General features: G+C 43.8%; 1 protein-coding gene across 2 annotated transcripts in view; it reads right to left on the minus strand.

The window, feature by feature from the left end:
• Positions 1–4,009: 4,009 nt before the first annotated feature.
• The window catches only part of TMEM245 (transmembrane protein 245), an 83,492-nt gene continuing 70,767 nt past the window's right edge, over positions 4,010–16,734 (minus strand). For both annotated transcript variants that reach the window (XM_048510912.1, XM_048510911.1), the window contains 4 exons: positions 14,127–14,227; positions 10,819–10,993; positions 8,791–8,985; positions 4,010–6,232 (listed from right to left, as the gene is read on the minus strand). In XM_048510912.1, the coding sequence (XP_048366869.1) occupies positions 6,187–6,232; positions 8,791–8,985; positions 10,819–10,993; positions 14,127–14,227 (517 nt within the window). In that variant the 3' untranslated portion in view covers positions 4,010–6,186. The remainder of the gene's footprint in view (positions 6,233–8,790; positions 8,986–10,818; positions 10,994–14,126; positions 14,228–16,734) is intronic.

The raw sequence follows: 16,734 nt of genomic DNA on the forward strand, positions 1-16,734 counted from the left end.
TTAAGGGTTATGAGGAACTAGCAGTAAAGCCCATTGTGCTGAATAATACAGTGGGCTCTAGACAGCTGTTGGTTGACTAAAGGCACCCACCAAGGGGGTCGAACCCTTCTGCCTTTCCTGCTCCCTTGGCCTTTTTTTCAGCTGTTCTCCCCCTTTTTCTTTGCCTGCCACTCTACATCCTGCCATCCTCTACAGCAGTGGTTCTCAACCTTCCTAATGCTGCGACCCTTTAATACAGTTCCTCACGTTGTGGTGATCCCAACCCTAGCATTTATCCATTTTACAGATGGAGGACACTGATGCAGAGTCTTAGGCAACCCCTGTGAAAGGGTCGTTCGACCCCCAAAGGGGTCCCGACCCCCAGGTTGAGAACCACTGCTCTCCCTTCCAGAACTGAATCCCAGCTTTAGCGGGGGGGGGGGAGTGTTTGGGAAGTCTCCCCATCTCCACAGGCACCCCCCCCATTTGCAAACATGGATCCTTGCTTTAGCAAGGGAGGAGTAATAATCATGCCTGTGAAAATGGGGAGCTTTCCCCATCTCTGTAAGCACTAACCCCCCCCCCCAATGAAAAATACCAGGCAGTAGACAATGTGGACAACCCCTCCCTGAGACCATGGGAGCTCTGAAAGTCTGAGTAGACAACATTGACCTTGATGGACCAGTGGTCTGACTCAGCATACGGCAGGTGCATGTATCATGTATCAGGGGTCCCTTTGGATGCCAGCCATTGCAACAAGAGTTTTTATGGACTTGTCCGTTGAGGCTTGCTTGGATGGAAAGCAAAGATTAGATGAAGAATCAGCAAGAAGTAATGCTCCTGGTCCAGTTCCCCAGTCCTTCAGACCTTCTTTCATGCTCAGCCACGTTTACATAGAAACTGGTTTGCCAGGGGAGCCTGCCAGTTCTTCAGGAGTCATTTTCAACCACAAATCGTATTTATTCAATTGAAAAGCGGGCAAATCCCACTTTCCATAAAGCTGACTGAAACGTTTGGGACGTTTGGATTTGCAGACTGCCTAAACCCTGGCAAAATACTGTAAGTACTTGCTGTCCTTGGACCACACCGCATTTTACACTTCTCAAAAAATCTTCTTCCCTTTCAGATTTTAGCATATTCCTTTCATTTTTAAGATTCAATTAAACTTGATTGCTGGTGCCAAAGTGGTTGAGCTCCTAATATGGACGGCCTTGGCCTATCATGCATTGCAGAAAGGCTGTTTTACATGAATCTTAAGAGGAATTTTAAAATAATTTCATGAGGAATATTAAAATTGCAATTGTAACGAGGACAAGCATGCAACGAAGAACTGGGGCGTGTGGGTATGCTGTGTAGAGGTGCAGTGCATACAAGCACTCGACCACATGAAAAAAAAGAAAACAATTATGTAAGCGCAGAAGGAAAAGAGTGAAAGAAAGAAACAGCAAGTGATAGAAAGTGAGAGCAATAAAGAAAATATAAGAAAGAGAAAGGGAAAAGGATTTTGGATTCATAAAGGAAAGATAAACTTTTCTTTCCCTCCATTATTTTTCCTTATAACGCAGAGCTGGCAACCATAAAAGCTGCTGACCAAAGAAATCATGCAGGCCTCAAACCTATTCTTTCACTAATAATGCTAACTCAGCCAAATAACTCCAAAGATGCCTCTTTGTTCACAGTTATACAAAAGTGCCAACCATACTGTTTTTGAGATCCTATTGTACCCAGAAGATACTTTAAAGTTGCCCTCTTCCTAAAACAATAGAAAGGCCTATGGGAATGTTCAAACTCCTTGTTTAAGGAACAGGGCAACAAGAAACATTAATGATAAGAGGAAACAAACGTTTTTAGTTCACTTTACGTCAAAGGGTGAAATGCTGACATCTTCCAATGGGGATTTTGGACAACCCCAAAATACTGTGGGAACAGGGAAAATCTCCACCTTTTGCATGATTGATTGATGATGTAGGAACTTTGGGGTGTATTCTTTGCTGCCATTTTGACGCAACTCATCATTAATACTATAAAAGTGAGAACACATTGCCATTTTGTGTGGCTCCCCTGATCCTGTCTCTGCCCGAAGTTGGCTAAATAAAGTTTTTCAAAACTTTATTTCATTTCGACTTGAGCTTCTTTGAGCTTTTATTATTTAAACAGTTACCCCGTAGTAACAATTAGGTAAAAAGACTGCAGTCAATGGAAAAAAAAGACAAATTGTTGACAGTCATCTCTAAGTCTTTCAAGTGGAACTCACCATATACAAAGACAAATGTACACTTTTGTTTTTAAAAAAGGAAACACGTTTGTGGACCCAGAACTTTATTTAGAAAAATATCGAGCATATTTATAAAGGAGTGAAAATTCAACGTGATAAAAGCTCACCATAAATGTTCTAGAAGTGGAAATGTTCTAGAAGTGGAAATTACGCTGTCCAGTGCACACACCCTTTCCCCCATGTGGTGATGTTTCTCCAGAACAGCAACTCACGTCCTCCTTCTTGCAAAAATGGACACAAGGGGGAATTTTTGGTGCATGTGGTTAATGCACTAGGTAACTGCTTGTACCAATTCAGTGTTTTAAAGGCTAAATATGTCTACATTATCGTGAGAACAATTTGTGGCTTAAGCAAATTGGGATAATGAAGAAGAGGAGTTTGGATTTATACCTCAGTTTTCTCTCCTGTAAGAAGTCTCAAAGAAGCTTATAAACTCCTTTCCCTTCCCCTCCCAGCAGACACCTTGTGAGGCAGGTGGGGCGGAGAGAGTTCAGAGAGAATTCTGACTGGCCCAAGTACACCCAGCAGGCTTCCTGTGGAGGAGTGGAGAAACAAATTCAGCTCACCAGATAAGAGTCTGCTGCTCTTAACCACGACATCATACTGTCTCTTGGTGAAAGTCATGGATATAAGAAGAAGAAGAAGAGTTTGGATTTATATCCCCCCTTTCTCTCCTGTAGGAGACTCAAAGGGGCTTACAATCTCCTTGCCCTTCCCCCCACACAACAAACACCCTGTGAGGTGGGTGGGGCTGAGAGAGCTCGGAGAAGCTGTGACTAGCCCAGGGTCACCCAGCTGGCATGTGTGGGAGTGTACAGGCTAATCTGAATTCCCCAGATAAGCCTCCACAGCTCAGGCGGCAGAGCTGGGAATCAAACCCAGTTCCTCCAGATTCAATACATGAGCTCTTAACCTCCTACGCCACTGCTGCTCCTGGATTTGGTTTCCCAAATGTATATCCTAACACATCAGGGTACTGGTACATTCGTTCCTTTTGCCCCTTAGACACCTACGGCTCTATCTAGTCTACTGAAGGTGCAACACCTACCTACAAAGGGCATTCCCTCCCACCTTGGTATACATTCACCTGCTGTACCAGCAAAGCACTGAGACAAGACAGTCTTAGTGTGCCTCCCAAATGCCCTTCCCCTCTCACAGTCCATGAACCATGAGCTTTGGGTTTGCATTCCTTGACAGAGCAAACGGGCATGCCCAGACCTCCCATTCCTTGTGTCCGTCCGTACCCACTGAGGACAGAGGTGGGCATTAGGACTCTCACATGCTGTAGGACAACTTGATTCGAGTCCAGCAGCTCAGAGTATAAGCTGCTAAGGGTCAAAGCTCCCTGAGTTGGATATAGGGCCTGACATTTTTGCCTTAAAGCTCATTCCCTAAACAAACACCTCCCAGTGAGTTTAGTTTTGCCACTTGTCAACATTTAAACGTAAAGCTGTTTGTAGGCCAAGTACTGTCAAGTGGTTTCTGACTCCCGGCGACCCAAAGACTCAGCAACCTCCAAAAAGGCCTATCATTTACAAGCCTTGCTCTGGTCTTGAAAACTGAGGGCCGTTGTGGCTTTCTTGTTAGAGTCAATCGTCTCGTGTTGGGCCTTCCTCTTTCCCTGCTGCCTTCAACCTTTTCTAGCTTTAATCTCTTTTTCAATGACTCTTGCCTTCTCATTATGTGGCCAAAGTACAACAGCCTCAGTTTACCTGTTTTCACTTCCAGGGACAGTTTGTGTGTGGGGTGTGTGTGTTGGCAGCCCCCAGTATCTGTAACATTCTAATCCAACACCACATTTCAAAGGAATCTGCTTTCTTCCTGATAGCATTCTTCAATGTCCAGCTTTCACATCCATACATAGTAATCCAGAATACTATAGAATCAATTAACTTGATCGTGGTTGCCAGTGACTCATCCTTACACGTAAGAATCTTTTCTATCTCCTTCATCGCTGCCTTCCCCAGCCTCAGCCTCCTTCAGATTTCTTGGTCTTTTTTTTTATTGGTGAGGCCTACCAAGATAGCTTAATTTCTAGTGCCTGCAGGCAGCAACGCCTGCATATCTCCACTCGATGCTTGAGCCTAAAAAAGGGATTTCGGCCTCATGCAGGCAGCCACGTGGTTTAATTATGTACCAGATGGTCAAGCTACGCATTTGGGTTTTCATAAGTTGGATCCGGGGTTCCCTGCAGCTCTGGCGAATGGCAGAGTCCAAATGGGCTTGGAATTCCACCATGGGGTGAAAAAAGGTTTCGGCCTCCCTCCTCAAGAGTTTTCACAGGAGGAAACTGCTCTGAGGGGCACTTAAATGCCCTGGCAAATCTGCCCAATTTTTAAAACACACTGTCCATTTTGACTTTGTTGCATTGTGGTCTGATTTAAAAATACTTTATTTAGTTGAAAAGTTTTAACAGAGACCAAAAGCAGCTTAAAAAATGAACCACAACTACAATTTAAACAAATATTGTCGAACTGAAAACAGAGAACACATAACATTTTCTGAAGGAACAGGTAGTATGTTCTCAAAATGTCCTGTATTGGCTGCCAACAGGCCTGGAGAAAAATGCCCAGCCCCTTTAATAGTTGCTCATCCTGTGGGAACGTGCAGGTGAATCTTTTCATGGAACAGAAGTAAAACATCACCCGACAATAACATCTGATTGTGTCTCTACCAAAGGGAGAAGGTAGTTTTCTCCAGATCTCTTGGCAGCTCTAGTTTGGTTAGCAGGATGCTGGGCTGCGAGCCAGCGGAGCTTTGGATTGTATCTTTGGACAAGCCGGGCTTTGAAAGTATGTGCAAAAACGCCAAAAAGGTTCCAGGACCAGCCTTGTAGGGATGGGTGGCCCAGGAACAGCAGCAGAAAGGTTCAGACGTTGGGCAATTAAGGGACCATGAGGAACAAACTTCATGAGAACAACAAATAAACCAACTAGAAGAATTCAACTAAAGAGAAGTACTTATAAGGGAAGCACACAAGCAGGGGCCACAGAGGACCAAGGAGGATGCTGGCTATCCAACAAGCACACTGGTCCAAGAATGGTCCAGAGCAGGATCTTCACCCATGTAACTGATCTGGATCTCTGCATCTTCTTGAGTCTACCAGGAAGGATCCCTTCACCATGAAGGTCTCAGACTATTTCACGCAGCATGCCCTCTTGCAGGCATAACCCCCCAAGGGATCTCTGCTGGCCCACCAGGAGCCATCCGTCCGCCTCCCTCCCTATACATACTCTTCCAAATATAACCATGTAGCCATCTGCCAAAACTAGAATTGTATGGAAAGGTAACAAAGTTGTTCTGAACAAGCATCCTCCCATATCATACCGAACGTAACTCATTATACGTGCAAACAGCCCCCCCGTATCACGCTGAACATAATTCATTATACCTGTCATGCGGTCCCTGGCTACACGGCATGCTCATGACGTCGGTACTGCTGGCACACAAACAGGAAGTGTCAGTGGTTCAAACAAAGCGACCATTAAGAACTTCTTCAAGGCCCAGCTCAAAACTATACTTGACTGGGACAGGCGCTAGGTTGAAACGGTGTAACAGCTGTACAAAAGCACGTCTCTTTGTGACAAAGTGAGTGTTCCAAAGGCAAAAGAGGTGGGATTTTCACTTTCAAAATCTATTAATCTATAGAACCAAAAATATAAAATGCCAAATCAAAAAATGTCACCAGGCAACAAAACTTGACTCAAAGGTTTTGTATGGAAAAAACCAGTTTGGCAAATTAAGCCCCCAACTCCGAGGCCGGTTTGCACAATCAGCAAACCGAGGCAACATTATTGTTTCAGTGGATATGCTTATAAGCGGGTGCGGCTTCAGTGCTGTCAGTGGGCCAGCTGGAGAGGGGGCTAAAAGCCACGGCTCTCCTGAGCTCAGAGTTCATAGAGGACACAGGAGCAGAAGAAATGCTGCGTCTGTCACTCTGTAGCAGTTTTCAGTTCTTCGGGAGTCTCTCTTGGTTGCCTGAAAGAAACGCAGGTAAATGAGACAACAAAACTCTCCACTGACAAAAATAAAGGGACATAAGACTATTTTATCTCCAGACTATATTTCATCTCAAACTTGACAGGGAAATTTAGCTGACTTCCTCAACTCTTTGGGAACCAGTACTGCCCCCCTTTTCCCAGCACAGACTTACACCACCAAAAAGGGGGCTGTAAGCTGTTCCCCTGAATGGGACTTTTTGCGGCCAGCGGGGGCTTTCCTGGGTTTCCCTGCCAACTCTGCTGCCGAATGCCTCTTTTGAGGCAGTGGGGTGGCACCATCCCAGGCCGCTCCGCAACCCCACCCCACCCCCCGGGCTGGACTGGGCTGAAAGGCTTTATTCCAAAAAAACCCTATTCCTTGTATTGATTAATCAAGACAAGCACGTGATACTCCAAGAAATTCACAGCAGTTGCAAAGATACAAAGCGCAGTTTAGGCTATTATAGAAACTCTTTAATAGAGGCCACTATATTTGCACATAACCAAATAACCATTAATCAAAATGAAGTTCGATCCCCCTAAAAACTCAGTCCTCTCCCACCCAGGATATAGCATCCTGACAAACAGCATGGATGCCTGAAGCAAAGAAAGGAGGGTGCCCTTTATCACAGAAGCAAGAAAGAATGGGCAATGAACATAAACAAAGCAAGGAAAATAATTATCACTGCAGACTTGTCTCTAGCAGAAGATGCAAGAAAAGTAAACTCTCCCTCTTGCTAGGACAATGATTGCCCCTTACACATGGAACGTTTACCTGGGGACTCTTCTCTGCGCAATGGGCTTGCAGAGGGCTCTCCTCGCATTTCTCTCTTTGCACACAAGGAGGCCCTCCCTCCTTACTGTGTGAAAGGGTCTTGTACAACAGTCAATGACTGAGACTCTAGATTGAATCAGTAGTCATTTATTGAACTGTGTCAGGCACTCATGTAGTAAGAAGCCAGATCTGAGATCATGGCTTCTGCTTGGCCTCTTTCTTTCCAAACAACCCAATGCCCACACTCTCCCCTCCCGTTCTTCCCACGATACAGAATAACGAGGTGAGAAACACTTTTATGTGTCCCAGGAAATTAAAGGACAGGCGATAGGCTTCACTCTGGCCCTGGGGGAAGGGCCGGCCGAGGCCATTTTTCCCTATCATTTCCCCGAAAAAAGACCTACCCCCAAAATAAGCCCTAGCATGATTTTTTGGGATTTTTGGAGGATGCTTGAAATATAAGCCCTACTCCAAAAATATGCCCTAGTTACAGATTCCCCGGCGCAGCTGATCTGGTCATGTGGGGGGCGCAAAACATATCCACTGAAAATAAGCCCCAAATGCATCTTTTGGAGCAAAAATTAATATACCCTGTCTTATTTTGGGGGGAAACAGGACACAAGAAGCCCACTCTCCCAATTCAGTATCTCTGGACAACTCTATCTGTGATACTGTTCCACAGAGCTAAGTATGGGTTGCTCAGTTCTGTTCCTTAGACATTCCACTCCAGGATCAGATGATTATAATTTTTTGCTCCTCTCTATATTCCTTAGGACAGTGATGGCGAACCTATGGCACTGGTGCCAGAGATGGCACTCAGAGCCCTTTCTGTGGGCATGCGCAAACACATCTAGGCTGGCCTGGGCCGCTGAGCTCGATTATTAGCATTAAACCTAAGACCTAGTTTTGGGGAGGCAGTGTTGGTAACCCTGTTAAGTGCTGTTAAACCTCACTGATTTTCATGCGAAGAACTAAAGCTTACCTTGGAGTAAGCTCAGTTGCTGGCAATGTGGCTTGCTTCTGAGTAAACCCTCTTAGGGTCGTGATTCACCTGTTGGAAGAGTTGCACGGTTGCTTCAAAGCAAAGCCACCGACTACCACCAAGCTTACTCCCGAGTAACGCATGCCTCGGAGCCAACCATTTTTCTAAACTAAAACCTCAGTTTTCGGGTTAAATTGCCGTATTGGCACTTTGCGACAAATATGTGGGTTTTGGGTTGCAGTTTGGGCACTCGGTCTTGAAAAGGTTCGCCATCACTGCCTTAGGAGATGCGTGGCGTAGTGGTTAAGTGCTCGCACTGCCACTCACACGGTCAGGAGTTTGAGCCCCCTGGGAGTCAGTTATCCTGGCAGCTGGCTCATGGTCAACTCAGCCATCCATTCCTTATATATTCTAGATCCTAGGGCTGTATGTGTGTTCTGCTGTTTTATTGTATGCTTATGTACCCCCATTTTTATCCCTTCACAAAAATTGTTCAGCTTTTATCCACTCTCCTGCGTGTTTCTATACAAAAGATGACTCCTGTATACACAGGCAATCAAGACCCCGTGTTACCCCCGGCTTTTCCAATGCCAAGAGTCTGCTCCAGCTAATTTCCCCACACGAAAAGGGAGATACTTCCCACCACTTCAGGTAACAAAACTGTCTCAGGCTCTGCCTGGTGCATAACCCCTTCCCTCAGAGTGCCAAAGGGCCCTCCCACAGTACAAGAACTGCTACAAACGAACAATACATAATTTCAAGGGGATGGTGATTTGTGACAACAAGGGATGAAGCTTACCTGTATATGTGCAAAGGCCAAGCCATCTGTGACGGGGTGGGCAATGAGCTTGTTGGGCTGACAAGCATAGCACTGTAGATGTTGGAGGCACCCACCAGAATGCAGAGAAGGATGGGTCCAATGATGGCTCCTTCGAGCCCAAGGTAATACGCCCCACCAGCTACAGCAAGACCAGTCAGATACGGATGTCCGCCTCTGTAATTGCAACACGCCACATTAAAATGCTACAGTTCTCGCATCCCAGCTGAGCACACTGTCGTTCTTGCAAACTATTCATAATATAAAATTTAGCATTTGTTTACAGTGTATTTTCAAGAGCGTTCGATCGAAAAAGCTGTTCTTGTTATCTTTTCGAATAATTTATTTATTCAGTTATGCACTTACAATTACAACAATTTAAACGAGTAAATGAAACAAAGGAAGGAAGGAAGGAAGGAAGGAAGGAAGGAAGGAAGGAAGGAAGGAAGGAAGGAAGGAAGGAAGGAAGGAAGGAAGGAAGGAAGGAAGGAAGGAAGGAAGGAAGGAAGGAAGGAAGGAAGGAAGGAAGGAAGGAAGGAAGGAAGGAAGGAAGGAAGGAAGGAAGGAAGGAAGGAAGGAAGGAAGGAAGGAAGGAAGGAAGGAAGGAAGGAAGGAAGGAAGGAAGGAAGGAAGGAAGGAAAGAGTAGGAGATAGAAAGAGAAGCCAAAGAGAGAAACAACCCAAAAAATTAATCAATTAAAAGATCAAATACAGCAATGATACATAAGCTATAAACATACAATTATAATGACTCCCCCCCAACTAACTAGTACCCTTCCATAATCTATTCTTAAAGTTTCTACAAACAGATTGTTAGGGACTCAACAGTTAAATAATAATAACTTTAACTGGATTAGCAAAGAAAATATATAAAGAACTCTTCCATTGGGGTGCTGTGTGGTTTCCGGGCTGAATGGCCGTGTTCTCTCCTGAGGTTTCGCCTGCATCTGTGGCTGGAAAAACCACACAGCATCCCAGTGATTCCGGCCGTGAAAGCCTTCGACAACTCTTCCATTATTCAGGGTTACATCATTAGTTATATCTACGCTGTTCTTGTTATCCTTCGTATGTCAATGTCTTCTTGTAACTTCAACATTTGCATGCTCCGGTGGGAAAATTTGTTTATCTTGTATAATAGGCCAGTTCAGAGGGAAGTCTGCACGTAACAGTATTTTTATTAAAATATTTTTAGAATGCCTTTGCCTGTAAGAGACACGGACTAAAGAGAGGTTGTCCTAAATCAGATGTCATCAAGTCACATCTGACATATGACAACCCCTAGTGTGGTTTTCAAGGCAAAAGACATTCCGAGATGGTTTGTCACGTCACAATCCTGGTTTTCCTTGGAAGTCCCCCATCCAATTACTTACCGGGCTTGACTCTGCACAGCTTCTGAGTTCTGACAAGGATCAAGCTAGGTATATATTACAAACTAGAAAAGCATCATCTCAAAATAATAGTGTTGAATGTAACCTACATTAACCAGTATCAGCTCACTGGCTAAATGTGCAACTCATACATGGCCCCTTCCGCACACGCAAAATAATGCATTTTCAAACCACTTTCACAACTGTTTGCAAGTGGATTTTGCCATTCCGCACAGCTTCAAAGAGCAATGAAAGCAGTTTGAAACTGCATTATTCTGCATGTGCGGAATGAGCCCATGTGAAAAGGATGACAAGCCCAGCAGGCATTCTTATTCAATCTCTGGACTCAGCAGATATTCACACAACGGGCATCACACTTTCGCAGGGCTTATGCGCACAGCTGTATGACAATATAATAAAATGCATGGCCAACTTCACCAGACGGGCTGAGCTTTTTGCCCTGATGGTTAAAAAGGTATGATTAGTTTTCAGGATCCCACCTTTCCAAACAATCCAAGTTTGTAATTGGAGGAGAGGTTAGCCTTACAAGTGTTAGCCTTACAGGTGTTAGCCTTACAGGTGTTGTTAATATTTCAGCAGGGCCTTTCACAATACAGATAGAAAGCTATATTGAAATGTTTACCCCGATATATCAGAATAAATTGCTGTGTCCACAAAATATGTTGGCAACAGATGGCACACCAAGAGGAGCAGAGCTTTACATCCTTCTCCTTGTACAAGCCAGAGGTCCAGAACTGCAGGGACAGCTGCCCAGTATGTTCCCAGAAAGGGGACCACTCCGAGGAGTGCTGCCAGCGCTGAGGATGAAGAAGACATATAGTTAAAAATCAGAATGTTATGGAACAGCTGCTCCACTAGAAATGAATTCCTACAAGAATTTACACTCCTTTCTAAGCACACTGTTGCGTTCAAACCTGTGGAATCGTTTGAAAGGTGCTTTCTAGAAAGTTTTCTAACACCTTGCCTTTCAGAATGTTAAAATCAAGACTTTTAAAAAATCAAGGCTTAAAAGACATACAAAGGACAAAGAGAGAGAAAAAGTACGCACAACGAGGGGAAAGGGAAGGGCTCCCAATTTCATCTGCACCAAATATTTGCTGTCTATTTGCTGTCTAGTTACAATTGCAAAATTAATTCTTTATTAGTATTATTATCACTAATAAACTTCACATTTTCTCTATTATATTATTTATTTATTTATTTATTTATTTATTGGATTTATAAGCCGCCTCACCCCCAAAGGGCTCGAGGCGGCTCACAATATGGCTGTTCTCTAAGACAGCAAATCAATACAAAAATATAACTTAAACCCATTAAAAACTTAAGCAGCAGTTACGAGAAATAAATACAGATTAAAACAACAGAAGTTGTTAAAAACAGGTTGTTAAAAATATCTGTTTTCTTATTCCTCTGTTCCTCAAATCCACACATCAATTCATTTTTTTAAATGCAGAAAGTCTGCCAAGGATTTCCAATTATCAATGATTTGAAATAAGTTCTTCTCTAATCAAAGAAGTAAGTTTAGCCATTTCCTTCAGTTCCAATAACTTCACAAGCCACTCTTCTGTTGTAGGTATAAATGAGGTTTTCCATGTTTGTGCTGATGTCATTACATAAAAACAAAGTTGCATGGGTTTTTTCAAACTCTCTTGTCCATAAGACCAAAAAGAAAGGTCTCTGTTTGCATTTGTATATGAGTCTGTAAAAATCTTCTGAAACGTTGAATATATTTGTATCCAAAAAGTTTTAGTTTTGCTACAAGTCCACTGTAACTGGACCGAGCCAGGTTGACACTGCTGTTATTGACCAGATCGATCAATAACAGCAGCATCAACCTGACAGCAGCGTTCAACTTAAGTCGATCATGATCTCTTGACTCGCCAGTGCTGGGACACATGGAACAATCTTGCAAGGACGGTGGTCAGATCTCCAGGGTCAGGGATAGAGGGTAGCGACTGGGGAGAGAACCTCGGCATGCCATTCATTCATGTGTGGGATCCTGTAAAGGGCAATTTTCTATCCAATGTTATTTAACATCTACATGGGCCTTCTTGCCTAGCTGGTCTGGAACTTGCTCTACGCAAGATTGCCGATGAGGCTGTTTCAGAAATTCCAGCTGGTACAAAATGCAGCAGCCCAGGTCCTGACTGGGAGCCCACGGTGGGTACATATCCAGCCAGTGCTCCACCAATTGCACTGGCTCCAGGTGGATTCAAGGTTCTGGTGCTAACCTTCAAAGCCCTAAGCAGTCTGGAGTCTTCATATCTGCGGGGCCGTCCCCAGCCCCCGGTGCTTTATGCTCAGCAAATAACAACTTACTGGCGGACCCTGGCCCAAAGTTGTCCAGCTGGCCTCAATCAGAGCTTTCTTGGCTCTGGACCCAGACTAGTGGAATGTTCTGACAAGTGAGAACTGCGCCCTGAGAACTTGCACTGTCTGCAAGATGGAGGTGCTCCACCGGGCCTATAGTATTTATCCATCCAGTTGGCCTCCCTTTCTTCCTGTGCTTTCCCTTCCCCAAAGTATATGTGAATGTGGATATTACAATCTTAGTCTGGCTCATTCCGCACATGCAGAATAATGCACTTTCAAACTGCTTTCAGTGCTCTTTGAAGCTGTGCGGAATAGCAAAATCCACTTGCAAACAGTTGTGAAAGTGGTTTGAAAACACATCATTTTGCGTGTGCGGAAGGGTCTACCGTCTAAGGAGGTTAATGATACCAAATGATGGTTATACTTTATTGATCTTATGGTTAGAACCAATATTGCAAGTGGCCCTAAGTTCATATAAAGAAGGATGGCCTATCAATTTAAAGAAATAAATAAACATAAACAGCCCTTCATGATGATCACATTTCCAATACACATTCTAAACATTATTATACATCTTCACCAATTTTTCCAGCGACAAACCCCAACACCCCACTTTATAGAAATTCTCTTCAAGACTGAAACTTAATGCAAATGTAAGTACTTTTATTCACATATTCTCCTATTGTTCCATTTGTATATTGCGCCCAAAGTTGACAGCCAATTTCATCACACTCCTTCGCCCTTTTGTGTCAAATCTCAACAAAAGCTTATATGTATTAGGAATAACATGATTATCATTCTTACACAGTTCCACTTCAAATTCACTTAAGTCTTCAAAAACATAACATCTTTTTCCTATTTTAAACTTTCCTAGTAAATTACGCATAAAAACAATTTACACGTATTTCTGACTACTAGGAATTGATCTCTTGATTTCATTTTACATTTCCCCTGTAAAAAGTATAAAATGTTACTATATGTTATTCACCAATACTCAATTCTCCTTTCACGTCTAAATAATTCTTCTTGAGGGAAGACCCACCTTGGCATTTTTGAAATAGTCTAGTTCAGGGGTAGGGAACCTGCGGCTCTCCAGATGTTCAGGAACTACAATTCCCATCAGCCTCTGTCAGCATGGCCAATTGGCCATGCTGGCAGGGGCTGATGGGAATTGTAGTTCCTGAACATCTGGAGAGCCGCAGGTTCCCTACCCCTGGTCTAGTTAGTAGTTTTAATTTGGGATAGGTTTAAACTTGTCCGATATTCTCAGAATGGCACACCCAATAAAATGATTATTAAAGTCTTTATTAACTTTATCATACCGTAGGCATGTTATATATATCTCAAATCATATCCTTCTAGATCAAGAAATCTTCTATTTCTTAGCAAAATATAATCCTAGACCTCCTCTTTCTTTTGCTTCTTCATTTTATACCACTTACCTGTAGAATACAGAGATTCGTCTCTAGAAACATATTTAGTGTACTGAGCATGACGCAAGTGCATTTTCAGAACATTTTCAGTATAAGATCTACCCCCTTCCTTTAAGTATGTATATAAAATTCTGTACTAAATATATACACTACTAAAAGCGGTTACTGTGCCACCAGTCCTCACCTGAGGGTATGAAGACAATGTTAATTCCAAAGATGGTATGAGTCAGCCAGGTGTACAGTCCATAGAACCCAGCCATTTTGAGTGATGCATCAAATACACCTCTAAAAGGATAAAAAAAAAAAAAGACCCCAGTAAAATCTACAGGCTGATTTCATGGGTGGCTTCAAAGGAGTTATAAATAAGCAACTACACCAGTTCCTTAAGGATCCAAGCACAGGGCTAATAATTCTTCTTGAGGCGATTTGCTTTCTGGACAAAAGAACCTGAGATTCCTAATGTAGTAGAAGAAAACATGAATGGCCAAAATGCAGAGATTAATAATCGCTTTGTTGAATTCAAATGCATAGATAGTTTAACAAATGAAAAGAAAGGTGTTTGCTGACTGAGCACAGACACACTACCGGAACATGCTTTCCAACAAAGTATCATGTGCTGTCACATCTGGTATTCCAACATTTTGTCATTACAAGGACACCTCCCTATTCAATATGTCCTCAAATTCATTTCCTGTTTGCTGCACCTATTTTATTTTATTTTATTAGGCTTTTATACCGCCCCATCCCCGGAGGGCTCTGGGCGGTGTACAGCATATAGGGATACAGTATAAAATAAGTAAACATTTAAAAGCAGCAATAAAAAATTACAAATTTTTGTTCCAAGAATTATATAAAAATCTCAACAAAATAGAGTGGTGTCCAGCATTCCAGTAATAAAAAGTACCTCCCCCCAAAAAAAGGGAGGCATGGCGAGTCTTGTTAGGTGACAAGTGGCCCAGATGTCAGGGGCCACAGAAAGGGGGCACTATTAGCGGCCGGTTCCTCCAAAGGCCCGGCGGAACAACTCCAGAGGCTCCTCCTCCTCCTCTGATCCTATCCATAACACTTCTTACATTTTCAGGTAACTAGAATCCTACAAAGAGCTCCACCATCAGGATTTCTACAGCTTTGTGTATCATCAGCATCATCTAGAATTTGTGTTACACCTGAAGCTATTCCCATTACTTACAAGACAAAGAAATTTAAAAGCTTCCCCCTGGCATATTTTTGAGGAAAAAATGAAAAACTAGGACACCAGCTAAGTGCAGCACCTACAGGTTTTACAATTTCAGCAAAAATGTTCAAGGAAGCCTGCTGGATGTTTGTTAGGGACGTTGTATCACTGATGGCTGTGCTCACATAACCATTCAGATGGGTTTTTAAAAAACAGCTTTTGCTGATATGAATTTTCTCATTACGCCTTGGTGTAACAAAGATAAGCCTGTAGTGCTCACAGTAATCACAGCTCAAAAGAATGGTGAGATGGTGGCAGTAATCCCAAACATTCCCAGACATAATTTTGCCTTTTAAAAACATGAATTCAGCAGAGCCGTCTCAAAGGTGGCCTCACGGAGAATGGGCCACAAAGGGCCAGAAATGGCTGAATGCTCCATATAAAAAAGCAATTCACGCAGAAAGATAACAGGTCATGGGAGAAAAAAAGCTTATAGCTTAGATTTCTACGTGAAGAGATTTTTTAAAAAATGGGAGTGAAATGGCCTTGGTGTAAAGGATTCAGTGGTGTTGATGAGCCGAGGGTCGGCAGCCTGGCCTTGACTTACATTCGATATCTCCACAACCCGGCGATAACAGCTTCTGGGCGGGCGGAGACCCATCTCTGGCTTGAGGGAGATGATAACCACGCTCCCATGGGAAACTGGGAGGGGGATGGGATGGACAGAGTTATAACCTGTGCTTCTGGCGGGAGATATTATTCCTGCCACGCGGCGTTGTACGCGAGCTTTCTAGGATGTCTGGGAATAAACGGTCTTTTACACCCAAAAAAAAGCCTTTTATTTCTGCTTCGCTATGGAATTCCTTACATTGTGGCAGGAATCTATCGCTTCATCTATCTTCCTAGTGCAGTGGACCTCTGGTGTCCTTTCGGCATGGAGAGGTTGAACTATTCCTGTGGAAGGTTCGTAGCCCCCAAAGCAGGGCTCCGGCGCTTTCCCTTCTGGATTTGGAGGAACCGGGCGGAGAACTGGTCTCGGGCATGCGTGACTCTTTCACGTCCACCATTCCTCAGATCAACACGCAGTCTTCCCTTACTCCGCTGGGACGAGGGACGCAGAAGATTCGACCATGGGGACTTCATGGACATGAGTCGCTTGGGGCGCTTGTCTATGCGGATCGGTAGCCTGTGGATCGGATATCTGCCCGTTGTTTAGGTATGGGATTACAAACCTCAGATGCAACCTGTCACGCGGAGGAGAGCGGGCTCTGACAGCCACCTTTCTTTGCGCGTAAACACAGGAGTCCATTGAAATCGATTCCTGACTCAGTATTTTGGTGATGTTCCCAAGAATCCACCGCGGCGCATTAGCACTGGGGCCCGTCCGAAGACCACCCGTTGAAATCTGGGACTATACCGGGATTGGGAGGGGTATCCGTATTCAGCTTCCGATCGGAACCCCCAGATCCCGGACCAGCAGTTGCAACACCGCTGAGATGCCCTGTGGAGCCACCCGGTGGGCAATTCCTGACGCCCTGGCGCTTCAGATGAAGAGAGGAATCCGAAGAAAGCCTTGCATTCCCATCCGGATCTATTCCCTCTCCCATCCGAAAAGAGA

Source organism: Sphaerodactylus townsendi, linkage group LG11 (genome assembly GCF_021028975.2).
Source record: "Sphaerodactylus townsendi isolate TG3544 linkage group LG11, MPM_Stown_v2.3, whole genome shotgun sequence".
NCBI lineage: Eukaryota > Metazoa > Chordata > Lepidosauria > Squamata > Sphaerodactylidae > Sphaerodactylus > Sphaerodactylus townsendi.